Source organism: Rhinatrema bivittatum, chromosome 3 (assembly GCF_901001135.1).
Source record: "Rhinatrema bivittatum chromosome 3, aRhiBiv1.1, whole genome shotgun sequence".
In the NCBI taxonomy this organism is placed as follows: domain Eukaryota; kingdom Metazoa; phylum Chordata; class Amphibia; order Gymnophiona; family Rhinatrematidae; genus Rhinatrema; species Rhinatrema bivittatum.
The window spans coordinates 471,030,049-471,050,189 of NC_042617.1; the positions used below are offsets into that span (position 1 = coordinate 471,030,049).

A 20,141-nucleotide genomic window follows, 5' to 3' on the forward strand; every position below is an offset into this window, starting at 1 on the left:
CATGCACACATCTGCTGCTCACTACTTCTTCCAGGGAGCAGGAAGAAGATCGCATGGCGGTACTGCTGACTCCAGCTCTCCTGCCGCGATCTGCCCAGGCTATCAGCATTTTAAGCCCGGGCGGAGGACCTATTTCGCTTGGGTAGGGGGAGCAGCTGGGTCAGCTGGAGACCAGGAAGTGTGACGACACACTGGTGTCGTCACACACCGGTCGCAACACACCGGTTGAGAACCGCTGTCCTAGATAATGTGTGTGTATGGGGGGAGGGGGGTTAGAAATGGCTGCAGAGAGTCTGAAACATGGCTCAGTAGTCCTTTATTTGATTTGTTGCTTCCTTGACTATCTCCAAAGAAATGTTCTCCTTTGCAACAAGATTATCTTACACATCGGACCTGAAATCTGTGGATCACAGCTATGAGAGTCTGGGGGCACCAATTCCAATGGCAGAAGCTCTTGATGCTGTTTAGAAATCTGTCCAAATGTTTTCCATACTCCTTACCCTTGTCCATCAATGTTTCACGGTCATTATATTTGTCCTGAGGGAGAAACTGTAACAGGTCTTTTATTTTAAGTAGCATGTCTTGCATGTATTGGCCCAGAAAGAATTAATAAGATACTATGCAAGAAGTGAGCATAGCAGCTTATCAGCTGTGGTAAACCTTTCCCCCAACAAGGTAAAAGGTATGATAATTTCTTCCTGGGAGCAATGAGGAGTGACTCTTCCAACACTTGGCCTTTTTGAGAGTGAATTCGACTGTCACTTTACTGGAGAGGCAGCTGCTATGATCAAATCCGGTGATACAGAGGGATATGCCCCTTGGGTGTCTGACAGTGACTAAAAGCCCAATACCTAAGATTAAGGATAGTGTGATGAAAACAGAAACCTCTGACCTCCTGGGATCCTGTTCCAATCCTAGACACATGCAGTTGTCTAAAAACGTGATACAAGCTTATCTCTCACATTCTATCCCAGCTGGCATGACTGTTATCGTTCCAAGGTCTATTTCACTTCAGAGATAAGATTTGGCAAACAGCCCAGATCTGGCAAAAATCCCAGATCTAGCGGGCAGGCCAGTTCTGGAAAAGGTCCCAGAACTTATAGTTAAATAAAGTACATTATTGACAACTGAAGTTAAAATAAAAAAAATGTGAAAGTTACATGTTTGCCTTTTAAAACTAAAGTCCAAGCAGTATGTAAACCAATATTTACACATTTAAATATTAGAAGCTTCTCTGCTAACAAACATACATATATATGCAATATAGCTTACCTGTACCAGGTGTTCTCAGAGGACAGCAGAATGTTAGTCCTCACATATGGGTGACATCATCGGACGGAGCCCAGTATGGAACTTTGACCTCAAAGAATTTAGAGCTTTCAAACATGCCCTACTGAGCATGTGCAGCTGTAGTCATCACCCTGCCCCCTAGGCAAAGTCCATTAGTCCATAACAAAGCTAACAGATGGAGAAACCAACACCCGGGGAGGTAGGTGAGTTTTGTGAGGACTAACATCCTGCTGTTCTCATAGAACACCTGTTACAGGTAAGCAACTCTGCTTTCTCCGAGAACTAGCAGGATGGTATCCTCAAACATGGTTGAATCCCAAGCTACAGGCTATCCAAGCAGAACAAAGTGGGAAACCGCACCATGCTGAAAGCACCACCTCTCTCCCTTTTTTCTGTGAGGCAGCTGATCCCAGAAGGGTCTAGGCGGGAAAAGAGTTGAGTTCTACAAAGAGAAAACCATAGAAAAGACTGACGCATAAAACCCTAATGTGTAACAGAGGCACCCAAGGAAGGAGAGTGATACGAGTACCAGCAAGAAACATACTTCGCATCACGGAAAACACTAACACAGTAAACACTAACAATGACAGTAGGTCTAGAATTTCCTGGATACAGGAAATGGTCTAGAGATATAAACAAGAGAAGGACTCTTGGATGAAGACTGCACAGTTTTCATTGGTGTTACAAGACAACTGAAAAACCAACTGGGGCTTGAGAACTCTCCAGAAAGAAACTGCAGTCCACTGGCATCCAAAAGACAGAATGTCTCTGCAGAAGTGTACTCATGTTTGGCTAATAGGCATAATGGGCAGAAAACCCAAGCTTGGAAGAATAATCAGCAACAATGGCAGGGTCTGTGACAGACCCTATGTGCCAAAGCACCAGACATAGCTGAATAGCAGGACAGCATCAAGAGTTTCAGGGGATGAAAAGCAATCCTTGAATGAGATCACTAGCCCAAATCCCCGAGCAGGGAGATAATTTATGCTGAAGCTCAACCACACTGCACCCTGTCAAGGGCAGGCTATCCATCCTGTCTACAGGATAGTTCAGGTGAGCAGGAAGACACTTTGGGCAGCCTAATGAAGTGAGAAAAGCTAAAGGCAGTATTGGCCAGAGCTTAGCGAAAACATAGGGAAAAAGTGGTGTATATTTTCCTGCATGTATACTCTCAAGATATACCACAAATTCCTTAAATTTTTCCCCCCTCCACCCGAAATTCCAACTGGAAGTCAGAAAGAGCAAAGAATACAAGGAGACAGACCACTGAACTGAGAGGGAAAGCATAAGTCACTAGGTTATATAACTCAATCCCAAGTGAACAATTCACTGCCGATTCTAGTAGGAAGTTACCCGAGATAGAGCCCTCAGCCTGCTTGGAACAGCTGAATCTGAGAGTGAATCCCCCAGGAAAGAAATCCAGAAACACTCTTCCATGAGACAAGAAGCTGGAGTGTTGCAAGTGCAAACCCCCGTCAAACAGGATTTCTTCACTGGTATGGAAACTCTAAGGGTATCAGAGCAGGGCAAGGACAATTTTGGAACAGACTGCCCTGAACCTGGCTCAGGTATTAATACTTTAGATATGACAGTATATACTTCCCCCAAGGAAGCACGAGGTCCAGTAAATGGAATAATCGTTTCATGAACCGGAAGTCCCCTGTCAGCAGACAGGGTTTTCCCTAAAATGGGGAAGTATAGCTTGCAAGGCACTGCAACCAAAAGCAGTACCTCTGTTGCAAGGTCCTCGTCCCTCAACTCCTTCAGCCATGGATATGGCGATAGGCTGAAAGGCATACTCGCCAATTAAATGGATTAGATCCCTCCTCACTGAGGTAGGGTCCCGCAGGCAAGAATGACTGGCAATAGTGGTCCTTATCAAAAATCGCCCATTAAGCTCAGCAGGTATCAAAGGTGACTCCTGGACAGGAGAAACCCATAATATTCACCAGGGAGCTACTATGGAAAGGCTCCCTCATGAAATAGACTTGCTGTGCCTTAGGACAACCTAAGGAGAACGCTACCGCTCTACCGGATCTCGGATTCCACGAGTAACTGAGAGCGACTGCCAGTCAGAAGCAGTGACATGCCTTCTCTGGAAAATGGAGAATGTGGGACACCCCTTGTAGGTGTGGACAACCAGGTGACCAGAGGGGAACCATAAGATTTGCCCTGAAATCCAATCGAATCCCCCTTTCCTGAAGTGACAGGAAAGCAATGGGAATTGGGGCCTCCGGATCCCAAAAAAGTTGTCAACTCTCCAGTTGAGAGTTGAGATACAATCACTGATTGCTGAGGTTCAAAAGCCACCAATCTGCCACTGGCAGCCACCATCGGATGGGGAAGGCCATCAAGGTAATCAACGTAGGGAGCCTAGCAAAAATGGTCAGATGACTGCCGCTGTCGTCCTTGGCCTGCAAAGAGATGCACCGATTCAAAGAATTGAGGGTCTGATTCACCGATAAACTTGACAGGGATGGAGCCCCAGGGGCTTCCCCACAAAGAGGATTTGTGACACAGAAGGGGTTTAAAGACATATTCCTCTTCTGAGGAAGGAGAAGATTCCTGTCACTACTCTCCTGGTGTCTACTCCCCTTAGGGTTTGACCAAGAATGCAGTCCTAGGTCAGTCTTGTGGCTGCGGCGCACAACCTGTTGTGCTTGCCATGAGGGAAACACACACACACACACACACCCATACAATAGAGGACAACTGGAGAATAGAGCCCTCCGCTGTAAAAGCACACTGACCAGTACTCATGCAGTGGTATCCTATCCTATGTATGGCAGCACATCTATGACCCCACTTTCCATGCTTGTGGGTAGAATCCCACGGCACAGCAAGGACCGAGCACCACTTGCTAGAGTTGATGGCTGCGTGTTGCCAAAAGACAAATCACAAAGTGTGTGATGACACAGGGTTGGACACACCCCTTGAAACTGCACCAGGAATGGATCACCAGTTTCCCTCATGGAATGACAACAGCAAAGTCCATGTCGCCCATGGCTTTGTAGTTATGTCTTGCGGTATCCAACCACATTCACTGGTACTCACAGTAATGATGGTGCCCAAAGGGGCCATAGCGCTTTCACGATCATCAATGATGGATCACATCAAGGGCACCAAACGATGCTGCACCCAGGACTTCGATGGAGCTTGACCGAATCTTGATCAGTTTGATGGTACATAGGGCGATCCCTGATGCCATAGGTGCCCACGGACCTCAATAGCCTGGTGGCACTGATAGAGACCCCAGTGACCGAAGGCATCGCTAGACCGGCGGTACCAGCAACCCCAATACAGCACTGACAGTGCCCAGAGGAACTGATGACTGCCAGTGCCATCGACGGGTCCCCTCGGTTCACCTATCCATCCAAGGACATCAATGCTGCGAGCTTGATGGTGTCATTGGCCAGCAGCTAAGAATGACAATAGCCTCGCTAGCACTCATTAACACCGATGGTGCATGAAACCAGGCAGGGCCTCTGATGCCCCACTGATCCCAGCTGTTCAAGGCCCTCAAGATCATTGGCATCCATGGTGCTCGATAGCCATAGGCCAGTGATGGGACAGCACAATGCCTCTTAGTGCCCCATCGGAAAATTGCCAAGGAGCCTAAAGGGCACCAGACTACTGCACCTGGATGCTTCAGCATACCAGGGTGCCTTGAGTAAATGGAGACCCTGGCGTTCGATCCATTCAAGGCCAAAATCCCAGGGCTTCAGTGGCACTCAAGGGCTCTCAAGAGCCCCGGTGGTTGACAGCTTTGGGGAGAACAGGGCACTCAATGGTGATCCCAGTGCCTCACTGGTGGCGCTCAATATTGTCGAGAGTGGCAACGAAAGGCATCAGTGGCCAACACGCCCAATGGCATCCATGGTGGCCCAGCACCTCGATCGTAACAGGGCACTGAGACAACTTACCTCGATGGCATTGAGAGTGGCCACTCACGCACCTCGATGGCATCGAGGGTATCGAACTTAATGAGGGCACTGACATTGGGAACGGCTCTGATGGCATCGAGGGGGACCATGGAGCTTGATGGCAGACCTGGTCCCCGATACTAAAGGTCAATGCCTCTACTCTGTCACATCGAGGCCAAGGTGCTCGATGTCTCCGGTGCATCAAGACTCCACATCTACAGATGCCTATGGCACAGAAGGCCCTTATGGCATCAAGGGTGGTCACACACCCCGATGGCATCAAGGGCGCCAACGGACATCGACAGCATCAAGGGTGACCAAGGTGCTCAATGGAAGTCCTGGTCCTCGACACAGTCCTGACATTGATAGGTCATATCAACAGTGCACTGGTCACAGATGTGCATGGGCAACCGTTATTGGGTATGGCACCGAGGATGCAGCAGCAAGTTACTTGCCCAAGCTCCTGCTCACACTCTCTCACAAGGAGACTGCACTGCCATCACCGGCAAGCAGGAAGAAAGGCTACGTCATCCAGGGTGCCTGCCCTTGGAAACTAGTTCCTTTGAATGTGGGGAGAATGAGCTCTCCCCCCAACAGGAACCAATCGATTGGTGAAACGACATGGAACTCCTGCCCGAGTAGAACTCAGGCGAGTCCCCAGGCTCAGTGGTCTAAATGGATTACTCATAGTCTGCATTGTCAGTACTGCCAGCACTTGACAAAGGTACAAAAACAGAGCAAGGAGAGGACACAGATACTAAACTGCTGGTGCAGTATTATTTTTTTCCTTTTAAATAAAGGATCGATATAGACTCTGCCAGACTGCACAGTGACTAAGGACCGCCATGAGGCTAGCAGACAGAGGAAAGAAAAAAAAGGAAAAGAAATGAAACTTCTGTAAGGTAAAAGAAAGAAAACAGCTGCAGCTCTAGAAAAAATCACTTACAAAAACTGTGAGGAGACAGCAGACTTGAATACATTGAGTCCTTTGGCTCCCGTGATCACACGGCTCTGTGAAAAAAAAAAAGAGTGAGGGGGCAGGGTGATGACTACAGCTACACATGCTAAGTAGGGCATGTTTGAAAGTTTTAGATTCTTTGAAATCAAAGTTCTATGCCAGGCTCCATCCAATGATGTCACCTATGTGTGAGGACTACCATCCTCTTTGTCCTTGGAGAAATAAATGCTTCTTCAATAATAGTAATTGTATAGTTGAATAAGTAAAGCAAAGCTAGGCATTCATCCAGCCAGCTATGAATGGATGATGTAAGATTTAGTATCTAAATTTATAAATTTTCCAGAAATGTGTTGCGTTATAAATCATTTACTATCTGTTCACTGAATATTGAGATCATGTGCTCCATGGCAAAGTAATACTCTTGATCAGTAGCTAAATCTCTGATAACTTAGTCAATTACTATGTATTAGGACCTTTTTTTTCTTGGAAGTTAGATTATAAATTATTAATAATTAAAGAGTATAAATATGGGATAATTTAGAGGTTCAGGACTGCCATTTCCAAACAGATGATAGTCCGGGACCAGACTGGCAATTAACTCATATAGGGTAAACAAAACCATCTTTTTATCTATTTTCTGGATCTAAGATAAGACTTGATTTTAAATATTGTTCCTCATATGTATAATAAATAAGTATATTATTTTTAAAGAAGATATCTGATTTATTGAGCTGCTCTTTTATATAAATTATTGCTCTTGAACTAATACATTATCTCTAAGGAACAATGAATGTGTTAAACTTATATGACATGGGGATCTAAGGAGAGGGAGTAACTTATAAGGGAACACCTTATTAATATTTCCCTCACTTAGTTCTACCTAACAAAGTGTAACCTGAGACACTGGAAGCCTTCTGGATGTGATACAGCGTGTTAGGATTCCTGTCAACAGATGGTATGGGCAAGGATGGTCTCCCACATTCTCATTTGTACCTCCTTGAGGAGATGTATGGCCACTGTCACAATATTCCTGGGGGAACTGATGAACTGGAGGATGTCCAATAAATTTGTCCTTGGCTCAGCCTCCTTCTCCAAAGTAAATGGAATGGGCTCTGTCATTTTCTTGACAAAGTCAGCAAAGGAAACGTCTTATAGGGGAGACTTCTTTCTTTTGGATCAGCGAGGTCTGAGGGAAAGACCTGTTGACTTCTCCTGATCTGAGTAGTCTTCAAATTCATAACCATGATACCAGTAATGCATAAGCTGTGAATATCATATACTGGTGAAGTTATCAATGTCTGTAACTGACTAGCAGCCAAGGCCTCAATAATGGTCCCCCTTGACTACTGGGGTCTAAACTCTGATGTCATATGATGCCTCAGTGAAATTAATACTAGTGCAGCTGATGCTGATGCTCTTCAGGGCATTGTTAATGGTATGATGTTGCCAGGTTCTGCGAGAGTTTCCAGGATGGGATGCATCTCTGTCTGCGTTGCTATCAATGATGTTAATATTTATGCACTGAAGCTTGCAAGACAATGATCCAAAGCCTGCTTGATCCTGCTCTCCACCTCCTCCTCAAATACTGCCAATGCTAATATAGTAATGGAAGCAGAATGAGTGGTGATATCTTTCTGAGACACTTGAGGTGTACTGATGGTAGTAATTGGATCCTCTGAGACTGAGGCATATCCCCAGATGTCTTGAGAGTGAGCAGACCTCTCTGCAGAGCTTATTGGGAAAACATAGTTACGTCCAGTATCTCCCTGCTCTCTGCACCAAGTACTAATGAGGACCAATGTCAATGCTTCAGATGCCCATACAGGTGGATTGACTTACCAGAACTGAAGAGACTGTCCATATGCAATTGATGGTTATGAAATCCGCTGGGATACACCTTCTGAGAGGCACTGAAACCAGGAATATTGTACCTAGCACCTAAACACAGCATTCATACTTCATGAGGATTAATTATTGACATCATGCAGTTGCTTGAAGCCACTGGTCATCTTCTCCTTCTGGGACATTAGTCAAAAAATGGCCACAGTGAAAACAGTTCCGAAAACAAAAAACTGCTCGATGCACCTACACTGATGCCAATATGCAGCTGAGAGAAACAATAAAAACTTCATAATGGACAAAAATCTAACTAGGATAATCTAGAAGGAAAGGGAAGCCCAACCTAAGGGAGGCTCATCACAAAAAGCAGTTTTACTCATGAAAACAATCTTGTAGTTAGAAAAACAAAACTTTTTCTGACTGTTGGCTCTGAAGGAGCCTCATGCATATGCCATGGCATGAGATAACCTACACATGCTCAGAACACTCTACAACAGGGCTTCCCAAACCTGTCCTAGGGCCTTCACAGCCAGTCGGGTTTTCAGGCTATCCACAATGAATATGCATGAGAGACATTTGCATATACGGATGCAAATGTCTCTCATGCATATTCATTGTGGATATCTTGAAAACCCGACTGACTGTGGGGTCTCCAGGACAGGTTTGGGAAGCCCTGCTCTAGAAAACACTGCTCCAATCCAGGCTCCATTGGATGACATCTCCCATCTGTAAGGACTGAATACCCTGCTTGTCCTCAGAAAACTATTTTTACTTGAGCCCTTGAGAAAGTGTGGCTCTCCCTGTGGCTACAACATACCCAGACTGACTTGTAGTCACACCAGAGTTGAGGTTATACCAATGCAGTGAGGTCCAAGGCATTAGTATATAGGCCCTCTATTAACACTGACATCACCACCATACTCTTTCCCTGCACTCCCAAAGATCCCCAGTCAGGTAAACATCCCAAATCATATTGAATGTAGGAACTCTCACTCTGAGATTCTCCCCCATAAGAAGATCCTGGGTTCTCCAAGGTGACTTATGAGTTCCCTCTTATCTTGGTGCTTCTTGTGTCTGATCTTGCAACTGGTCTCCCTTTCAAGGGTCAAAATTCTCCCACCTTATACTCCCAGCCCCATTGGAAGTCCTTTCCCTGAGGGGCATGGTATCTTAGCCTCCCAGTTCTTTGTCTCTCCTCAAGCCTTTAGAATATAGATATTTCTGTCAGGGACAGCAGGGATCAAACATGCAGCCCCAGGCATTCAAGACCAGGGGATCTTGAAGTGGAGCCACGGGAACTCTGAATTGGCAAGAATCCTTAAATATAAAGCAAAGCAAAGTTAGGATGATTTTCCTCTGGATGCTCCCTATTGGACCAGTATAAGGTGTGGCCCATATAGACAGCTGTATATAAGCACTTCTAGCCTGCAACATCTTTGCTGGTCTAACAGTCAGTACTGAGATTTCTGTGTCTTGTTCTGTTTCTTGGTCATGTTCCTGCTTTCCTCGCTCCTGCTCCAGTCATGGCTTTCAGCTGCACTCCTGCTTCCAGCTCCAGTCTTGGTCTTCAGTCCATTCTGGTTCCTGCTCTAATGTGGAAGTCATGAAGACCATCTGCACCCAAGGGCTCAATCCGTGGGGAATGGTGGCTGCCTTAGGCGGATGACAGCAGCTCCAGATCACCCAGTCTCTCAAGGTATGCCTTTGCTTAGCCACTGCACCTTTCCTCCATCCTTAGCGGAGTGGGCTGTGACAGCTTGGACCAACTCAAAACAGTAGTCAGGCTAAATGGAGCACCTCATGCTTGTGTAAAGGACCTTAAGAAGGCAGTGAAAGGGTTGCAGGCCCAGTTTCACACCCTTCAGATAAAGGTAGAATCCCTCCAAGGACCTACTGCCAATCAAGGTGTACCACCTCCAGAACTTGATTACCACTTCCTGAGAAGTTTGATGCGAATAGGGGTTAGCTGTGGGGGTTCTTGCCTCAATGCATGTTATGGTTTCATTTACACCTGCACTCCTATCCCTCAAAATTGCTCAAGGTGGGTTTTATGATCAGCCTGCATATAAAGAAAGCCCTGTCATAGGAAACACCATTTCTGGAGTGAGATAATCTAGTCCTGAACTTAGTAGACTCATTCGTGAATACCCTTTCCCAGGCCTTCAGTGATCCAGATTGCATTCAATTGCTTGAAAGTAAGATCCTAGAGTAGTGATGGCGAACCTTTTAGGCTTGGCATGTCAAAAATTCGGAAAATGCCGAACTTGACTCTCCTGGTGTGACACAATCCCCCCCTCCCCACTCCCAACAAAACAGACACAATTCTTTACATATTAATTTATTTACCAAAAATACAGTCCCATCATATCTGGTGCTTTGTATTATATAAAAAAAATGTCAAATAGTTACAAAAATGAAAAATGAGTAAAACAAACTAATAATGAAAAAAACAGATTCATTATTAAAAAGTTTCATACAGCACATTAATCAAACAGGATGAAACAGCAATTATGCAGAAATACATACACACACATGCTCTCTTGTACCCGCTGACATCCACACACACGCTCCCTTGTACCCGCTTACATACACACATGCTCCCCTGCATTCGCTGACACATCCACACAATGTTCCCTTGCATCCACTAACACACACACATGCTCTCCTGCACCTGCTGACATACATATACACACACACATATACACACAAACACACACACGTTTCCTCGCACATACTGACAAATACTCACACATGCTCCCTTATACACTCTCACTCTCTCTCTTCTTATGCAGCCTCTAAATATATTTAAAAAAATGTACTTACATTGGTGATCAGGAGGGATCAAGGCAAGGCTACCAGCTGGTGTGGGACAAAATGGGCAGAAAGGCCTGATGGAGGATGGGTGGGAATTAGTTATTTTTTGCCATGGCCCCAACATAAGGGGGGGCCATCCGCAGAAATCAGTGAGGAGACTTCAGCTGTGGTGAAGTAACAGTGGGAGGTTTGCTGTTGCCTCCCACCGCAGATAGAGACGGGGCTGGTGTGGGGGAAAGCTGCGGGAGTATTTCCCACCACTGCGGTGGTAAGGGGAGGATGAAGCAGACCCCACAGTTATCAGTGATGCCACGAGGAAAAAGAAAAATGCTGATTCGATTGCAGCCATGTTGGCGGGGGGGGGGGGGGGGGGGGTGTGGACTGAAGACAAGCAGAAGCCTATGAAGCTGTGGGAAAAGCAAGAGAAATGAGCAGGGTTTTGAGGAAGGCTCCCACTCTACCACAGCTGCTGCAGGGCGAACGTGTTGATCACAATGGCTTACAGGAATTCTATAATTTTGTCGGGTGTTGGTGGACACTGGTCTGTTACCCAAAATGTCATTGTGTCTCACCTTTGACATGTGTGTCATAGATTCACAATCACTGTCCTAGAGCTTCATCATGGCTGGAGCAATGTAACAGAGTATGCCATGGAGCTCAATCAGTTAGTGAATGATTTGGACTGAATGAACCATCTCTGTGTGCTCACTTCCTGTGGGGTTTAGTTGCCTACATCAAGGACGAACTGGCCCGGCTAGAACCCCCAGCCAACCCAGAAGCCCTGCTCACCTTATACACTGGAATTCAGAGACGTTTTGGAGTATGAAGCCAAGACAGAGAAAGATAGTTATAAACCCTGAAAGGATAGGTTACCTCTATAAATAGGCAGTTAATCTCTGAATAGCCCTTGCTGGTCAATGGCATGAAACGCCACCTCTCTAAGGAAGAAAAAGAGTGGCACCACTGAGATGTCCTTTCAGGGTATTTTCAAAATTCCTGCTACATCAGACCTCAGAATCAAAATGGTTCCCAGCAGGGAAACACAGACTCCCGGCCCCAGGGTCGGGATCAACATTGCCTTGGGAACATATCTCTCTCAAGTCACTATTTCAGTCAAACTGTTCTGGGAAAATAACAGAATTCCTGCGCTTGCTATGACAGACTCTGGAGCATCTGTCTATTTTCTGGACCTCACATTCACTCAGCAATACCAGGTCCCATATGACAGAAAGGATTAAGTATCATGGTAGACACCACTGATGGGTCACCCTTACTGACAGGGCCTGTAGCACTGAGATGGAACCTCTTGTTTTAACAATAAGACATTGATCTTATCAGAGTGCCACACTTCTCTTTCATTCTGGAAGATGCAGAGGTGATGTTCCTATCAACATATTACAGCAGAATTGGTTGCCCAATGAAGAACCCCACAAAGTGGGATCTGAAGAAGAGAATCTGGGCCATCGGTATTATCTAGATCTTGAAGCTGGGATTGGAAAATTGCTGTAAAAGTATGAGGCATATCGAAATGTTTTTGACAAAAAGTGAGTTGACACTCTCATCCCTGCATAGACCATATGACTGCCCAGAGCAGAAACCTCTTTTGGAAGAATCTATCCTTTATCAGAGCAGGAAATGAGGCCCTCCGGGAATACTTAGAAGAAAAATTTGCAGAAAGGTTTTATTTGACGTTCAACTTTACCAGCAGAGGCATGCATCTTTTTCATGCCCAAGAAGGTCAGTTCCCTCCGGCCTTGTATTGCCTATTGAGTTTTGAAAGCCATAATGATTAGCAACTGCTACCTCCTGCCTCTTATTAATGAAGTATTGGAATGCCTTCAGGCAGCCCAAATATTCCATAAACTTGATTTGTGCAGAACATATAATCTTGTCTGGATTAGAGAGGGAGATGAATGGAAGACAGCATTTCAAACATGCTGTGGTCACTTTGAATACCTGGTGATGCCGTTTGATTTCAGAAATGCTCCTGCTACATTCCAAAACTTGGTGAACAAAATATTTTGTGATATGCTAGTTCAGAGCGTAGTTATTTACCCGGATAACATTTTGATATTTTCTGAAGATTCGGCAGAGCATGTCCAATGGGTCTGTCAGGTCCTGGACCATTTCCAGAAACACAAATTATATACCATGCTTGAGAAATGTGATTTTGACAAACTTGTACTGATATTTTATCTTGAGCTTTTCCAATTTGACAGCTCCTCTAATAGAGCTTCTTAAGATGTGGACTTCGTTTGTTCAAGTGGACCCACGAACAGCAATTGGCATTTGATCAGTTGAAGAAGGCCTAGACGACGGCCCTGATCCTAGTGCACCCAGACCCACAGCAACCATTTATTATGGAGGCTGATGCATTAAGGCTGACTACTGGGCTATACTATTGCAAAGAAGTGGACCTAAAGACCTCCATCACTCATGTGCCTTCTATTATCATAAGATTACAGTTGCTGAAAAGAATTATCATGTTTATAACAAGGAACTTCTGGCTATAAATACTGCCTTTGAAGAATGGTGTCACCTTCTGGAAGGAGTCCATTACCAAGTCCAGGTTTTAACTGACTATAAGAATTTAGAATTCCTAAAGACCATGCACAACATGAATTCCAGTCCAGCTCAGTGGTCTCACATCTTTTCGCGGTTTGATTTCATAGTAACGTACCAACCATGCTCCAAGAACAGTAAGGTAGATGCTTTATCCCAGAGAGAAGAATCTGCTGAACCAGAAGCTACCACCACAATCCTTTCATCATAGAACTTTGCCTTCAGAACCAGAAATTCAGATTTGATGGAGGTAATATGAGGGAACAAGCAGCATGACAAGTTTGTACAAGTCCAGCTGCAGGGATAGAAAGGATCAACTCTATATACCAGAAGGTACATCATATTTGGAAGTCCTTCAAAGCTGCCATGATTCCCCATTGGCAGGTCATCTTGGTTGTCAAAAAACTAAAGAACAAGTGGCCTATGAATTTTGGTGGCCTGAATGGAGCCGAGACATAACTGAGTATGTCACCTCTCGTGAAGTATGCGCCGGAATAAGATTCCATGTCACCGTCCTTATGGACTATTCTTGTTGCTGCCTGTACCCTCAAGATCGCGGTGAAGAGGAGACTCCAGGGCGGCCTCCGGGCCGCGTGGGCAGGCCGACGACAGCATCCTGCCGTGTCGGCTGAAGACATAGAATGGGGTGAGTGTGCCTGCTCGCGGGGGAACCCACGGGCAGGAGCGTTCATAACAAGTGCATCTCCATAGTCTGCCAGTTCATATCCTCTTGGACTGAGGCTCTCAATTTGTTGCACGTTTCTGCCAAGAGATAATTAAACTCCCGGATGTCTAACCCAATTTGTCATCAGCACATCATCCACAATCTGATGGGCAGACAGAACAGCTAAACCAGACTCTAGAACAGTATCTCTGTTGCTTCTGTAAATTTCATCTGACAAACCGGGTGTAGTTACTCCCTATGGCAGAGTTTGCATATAACAACTCCAAGTATTTGGCACCTAAAACCTCCACATTCTTTGCAAATACTGCAGAACTCAGCCACCAGAGTCCTAACTGGAACAAAAAGAAATGAACACATAACACCAATATTGACCTCACTTCACTGGCTCCCTATTACGGTACGTATTGCTTACAAATCAATGTCCATAATCCACAAAATTCTAAACAATGATCATCAAGGTCTTAACACCCTAAACATAATCCCTCAAAATCCTCCAAGAAACCTACGCTCTAATAACTCAGGCTACCTAAACATTCCTCCTATCAAAGATGCACATCTGGCAACCACAAGAGAAAGAGCCTTTTCAATTGCTTCACCTAAACTTTGGAACACCCTACCTAAATTCCAGAGAACCCAACATGACCTAAAAATATTCAAAAAGGACCTAAAACACTAATGTTCCGCAAATTCTACACTGACCCTCAGACGTCTGATCATTCCAACTCTCAACTGAACTCTCAGTTATAAACCTCTTAATACAGTCTCTTCACCCTGAACTGCATACCCTCCTCTTCCAACCTAATAATGCTCTCTGGACTTGATATGTTTATTTCTGATACTGTTCAAATTTTTTTTTATTGTTGCACAACTGCTAAGGAAATGTATAACGTTCACATTGTTTTTTCTGTTACACAACTGCTAAGAAAAATGTATATTTTTGTAAACTGTTATGATGGCTCTACCGAATGACAGTATATAAAACTCAACAAATAAACAAATAAATAAATAATGATATCCATCCCCATTTCCACCCATGGGAAGCTCGGTAGTCCAGGGTTCCTGCAGCGACAAAATGGGTCAATGCTTTAAGAGAATTACATGTGAAAGTCCAACGTTAATTGGAACACACTAAGAATTCATAGAAAAAAATTGCAGATAGATGATGCCAGGAAATCCCCTAGTTCAGGAGCCTATCTGTTAAATATGAGGAAATCCTCTTACTTTATCCATCTCCTTTTAAGTGATCAAACAAAAGGAAATGGTATATTGTATCAAAGGCAACACAATTTGTTAATCTATCTCCTGCCCACCCCTTAGGCTTCAGTCAAAGCCAAAAGCAGTCACATAATTACTGAGCCATGTCTCAGGATCAAGTCCCAGGTAAAAATTTGAGGCTCCAGAAATGAAGTTGATATGCCTGTGGAGTCTTGGTCTGAAATAGTTGTTTCTACTTCTTCATAATCTTGAATGTGTTCCCCATCTAGTGCCCTATAAGTCACTTAAGTCCTCCCCAGTGAAACAAGATGTCAGTCTGAAGGTCTGTTGTGCCTTGGGGTATGCTCCTGCCTCTGATAAAGGGGATGGAACAGCTTTCCTATGAGAAAAGGCTAAAGTGGTTAGGACTCTTCTGCTTGGAGAAAAGAAAGCTGAGGAGAGATATGATAGACTCCTATAAAATCATGAGAGGACTAGAACAGGTAACTGTGAATTGCTTATTCACTCTTTTAGATAATACAAGGACTAGTCGGCATGCCATGAAGTTAGCAAGTATCTCATTTAAAACAAATCAGAAAAAAATTATTTTTCACTCAATGCATAATTAAGCTCTGGAATTCATTGCCAGAGGATGTGGACAATGCGACAATATTAACGTGGTCGCGTTACTGAGCCATGTCTCAGGATCAAGTCCCAGGTTAGCATAGCTGGGTTTATAAAAGGTTTGGACAAGTTATTGGAGAAGTCCATAAATAGCTATTAATCAAACAAACTAAGGGAATAGCCACTGCTTATTAGTGGGATTAGTGGCATGGGATTTATTTACTTATTGGATACTTGCCAGGTACTTGTATCCTGGATTGGCTACTGTTGGAAATGGGATGCTAGACTTGACTGACCCTTGGGCTGACCCAGTATGGCAACTTCTTTTGTTCTTACGTTATCCTTTCAGATGTAATAAAAAAGGCCTCTGGTTGGTCTGCAGGCCCCATCTTTGTAAGTAAAGCTTGCATTGTCAACTTCCTCATTCCCCATTCCAGTTCTCTGCCCCTACCTTTGGATCTTTCTCAGTTCCCTCCTCTGTCCCCCATCCCCAAATTTCTATTCTCCATTCTTGGATCTTACTCCCTCTACCCTTCTTTGCCCCCATCCGTAGACTTCTTCCTCTCTCCACCATCATCTCTGGTCCTCTTCCTTTCCCTGCATTTCTTGTCCTCTCTCCCTTTTTCCTTCCTTTCTCTCTCATGTCCCTCTCTTTCTCATTCTCTTTCCCCATTCTTTCTCTCATCCTCATTTTCTCCCCCATCTAGCCTCTTGTCCGGTTCTCTATTCCTCTACAGTCCTCTCCCTATCTCACTTATCTTACCTGTACTCTCTTTAACGCGACCACGTTAATATTGTCGCATTGTCCATATCATTATTTTAGTAAATTAGGCATTAAAGCCTAATGTACTACCTATGATAGAACAGGAAGGAAATGCATACATCCATACCTGCATTAACTTGGGTTAGTTCACAGACCAATTACTATGCAAAACTTCCAAAGTTTGATTTACATTTTATACAAATGAAATTCTCATTCAAAATAATAGTAAATGTAAAAGCTTATGTTATTGTGGCACAATATACAATAAGATAAACATTAATTTTACCAGAGTCGGGGATGAGGGTTGTCTTCTATGAACTGAGAAGCATCTTCAATCCCAACTTTTTCAATCAAGGCTCGACTATCTCGCAATGAACGAATTTCAAAGTTAATCATGTAATCTTTGTTAGGATGCTCGGGATCCTAAAAAACAATGTAAAGTTTCATTTACTTTCAATCATCTCTACATCTAGACGTACTTCTTATAGAAACCATTTAACACTGATGTCATAATTAACAGTTAATCTTATAATGAATTTAAAAATCTGAACTTTACCTTCAATATCTCATCCAAAATCACTGATTTAATTTCTAGATCTTCAAAGTTGCAAATATACCCAGAAGTCTGAATTGGCTCCTTAAAACATACAATAGAATTGCATTAGAATGTAAGTATAAACCCACCTCCAATTTCTGTAATTTTTAAAACATGCACAGAGGTTTCATGGTAAACAGCCATTCCTTGTTTTTACCTCAGGATCCAAATTTCTGAACACATACATTCGTGTTTTTTCCATCATTGCAAACAAATCTGGATTGTCATTTGCCCATTTCATATCCCATACATCTCTGCGCTCAAATTTTAGTTGCTCTCCTATCGCTTGCTGTCCAGTGCTATCTGTTATCTGGGCTTCCAAATCAAAGAAATTCAGAACTCCTGAAATGTCTATAATTGCAAGACGGCTGTAAACAGGAAGACAGGGAATGAAAAAATATCTCATTAATATTAACCAAACCTAAAAAGCATTAGGGTGCTAACTGTTTGTATCCTGAATATACATTTACTCATATAGCTTGAACCTTAATCAGCTATATTCAGCATAAAGCCTGATAAGTAATAACGGAAAAGAAAAAGGCAAGTATGATGATCCCCCGACCCTTAGTTTTATTATATTAGCTTTATTTTATGAATGTTTTTTGTACAGTTTGTATGTATATGATGTAATCCACCCTGGACAACATTGTTGATATATGCAGAATATAAGAAAGAGTTTAAATAAGTAAGTAAGTAAGTAAGTAAGTAAATAAATAAATAAATAAATAAATAGCGGCCCAAGGCAAACTCTATCTGAGATATATGAATTCAAACCAGGCTCCATATCCCCTGCTCCCTCATTCTACCATCCTGACAAATTGACAACCCTCATTACTACATTCCCAATCCCCCACCGCAACCACCACTCTTGGATCCTTGCCAAATCCCCAGGGCTGGGAGAGCAGTAAAGTTGAACCACTTTAGCCACATCTAGTATTGCCATGACAGATTAGCTCTCTTCTGCTCTATTCTTTCTTTTCCAGTTTCACCCCTCCCTTCCTGATCTCTGCAGGCTGATGCCAGGGAGGGGCTGGGCAGAGTAGGAAGCAGGGCACTGTTCTCTGCAGGGCACTGGATAACAGAGTTGGGGCACTGGCCCTCTATGTCGTGACCAGGGATAAAACAGCATAGCACAAGAACTTGGTAATTGTCCATACTATTAACGATTCTTCTATACCCTGTAATTTGTATTAGTTATTAGCACTATTATGTATTTTTTATTCTTTTAACCACTTTATATATTACTTTGGTAACACATTGAAAAGTTTTGTCATGACAATAGTGTTTCGTGAATCTAAATATGAGAAAAGCACTAGCAGAGGAGAGAAAAGAAAAGTGAATAATAGAAAAGTACCAGCACAGGAAGTAGTTGAGAGAGAGAGAAAAATACTAGTGGTACCTCTCTCTCATTCAATCTCCTTCCCCACTAGTTCTTTTCCCGTGCCTTAATGGTGGCAGAGAAGGCATAAGGAGGTAAAAAAAATACTAGATCATATACAGGCCGATACAGAAAAATGCACGGGAGAGCCGGCGAGTGCCCGCTCTCCCAACGAGCGCACAGGCCACTCTTCTGGGCGCGCGATACAGAAAGCCCAGGTACGTAAATTAGGGTCTGCGTTAAAAGGAGGCGCCAGGACACTAGTGCGTCCCTAGCGCCTCCTTTTTGACAGAAGCGGCGGCTGCCAGCGGGTTTGACAACCGACGCTCAATTTTACCGGAGTCGGTTCTCGAACTCGCTGAGAGCCACGGGTTTGGAAAACGGACAGTGGCATAATTGAGCATCCTTCTTCCAACCCATAGCCCGCAGTCAGATTTTAAAATTTTTTTATTTAAATTTTTTTTTTTTTGGGGGGCCTCGGACTTAATATCACTATGTTAACAAGTCGGAGGTTGTACCAAAAAGCAGTTTTTTCTGCTTTTCTGTACACTTCCCAGGTGCCGGCCGAAATTAACGCCTGCCTTTGCCAGGAGTTAATTTTTGTGAGTAAAATGTGCGGCTTGGCTGCACATTTTACTTTCTGAATCGTGCGGGAATAACTAATAGGCCCATCAACATGCATTTGCATGTTGCAGGCGCTATTAGTTTCGGGGGGGGGGGGGGTTTAGCCATGCATTTTCGACGCGCTTTTACCCCTTACTGTATAAGGGGTAAAAATAGCGCGTGGAAAACGCGTGGCCAAAAGTGGGCTAACAGTGTGCTCCGCTGGAGCTCACTTTACTGTATCGGCCCGATAATGAATAAATGTGTAAGTCTTCTCGGGGAGAAGGAGTACAATGCAATGTACACACCATTAAAGAATTTACCTTCTCCAAATTCTTATCTTTTGCATTTCACCTTTTATACCTTTTTCCCCATAGCATGCGTGCGAACAGCTCATTGTTCCTGACACCAAAACACATATTTTCCTTGCTCCACAAATAACCCTTACATCCCCTTCCTCAACATCTGCTTCCCCTTACAGCATTCTCACTTTATTTATTTATTTATTTATTTTTAATTTTTATATACCGAGGTTCTTATAGAGACTATAAATCACTCCGGTTTACATATAACGATAAACTGCCCAACAGAGATAAGGGGGCTTTACATAGAACAGTGTCTTCCTTGAAAAGTCATGATTTATCACTGCTGCCTGCACATGTCCTCTGCCCCACCAAGTTTCCCTTTATGTTTGCTAAGATGGAATAAAAGTGAGAAAACATGTTCTTTCTTCATTCTTATTTCCCATATCTAGAAATAGTACTTGGAAAACAAACAGCACTGAAGAAATGGGGCAAGGGTCATTCTCCATATGCAATGTCTCCTAACTTCACCGTCTGTATTTTTTTTCATATTTTTTTATTTCTGCGACTGGACTTCAGATGGATGGTAGAGGATGGTGACTTTTTTTCCT

General features: G+C 43.7%; 1 protein-coding gene across 2 annotated transcripts in view; it reads right to left on the minus strand.

Annotated features, from left to right (window-relative positions):
* The window catches only part of WDR35 (WD repeat domain 35), a 333,796-nt gene that overhangs the window by 116,321 nt on the left and 197,334 nt on the right, over positions 1 to 20,141 (minus strand). For both annotated transcript variants that reach the window (XM_029595967.1, XM_029595968.1), the window contains 3 exons: positions 17,405 to 17,615; positions 17,209 to 17,289; positions 16,939 to 17,075 (listed from right to left, as the gene is read on the minus strand). In XM_029595967.1, the coding sequence (XP_029451827.1) occupies positions 16,939 to 17,075; positions 17,209 to 17,289; positions 17,405 to 17,615 (429 nt within the window). The remainder of the gene's footprint in view (positions 1 to 16,938; positions 17,076 to 17,208; positions 17,290 to 17,404; positions 17,616 to 20,141) is intronic.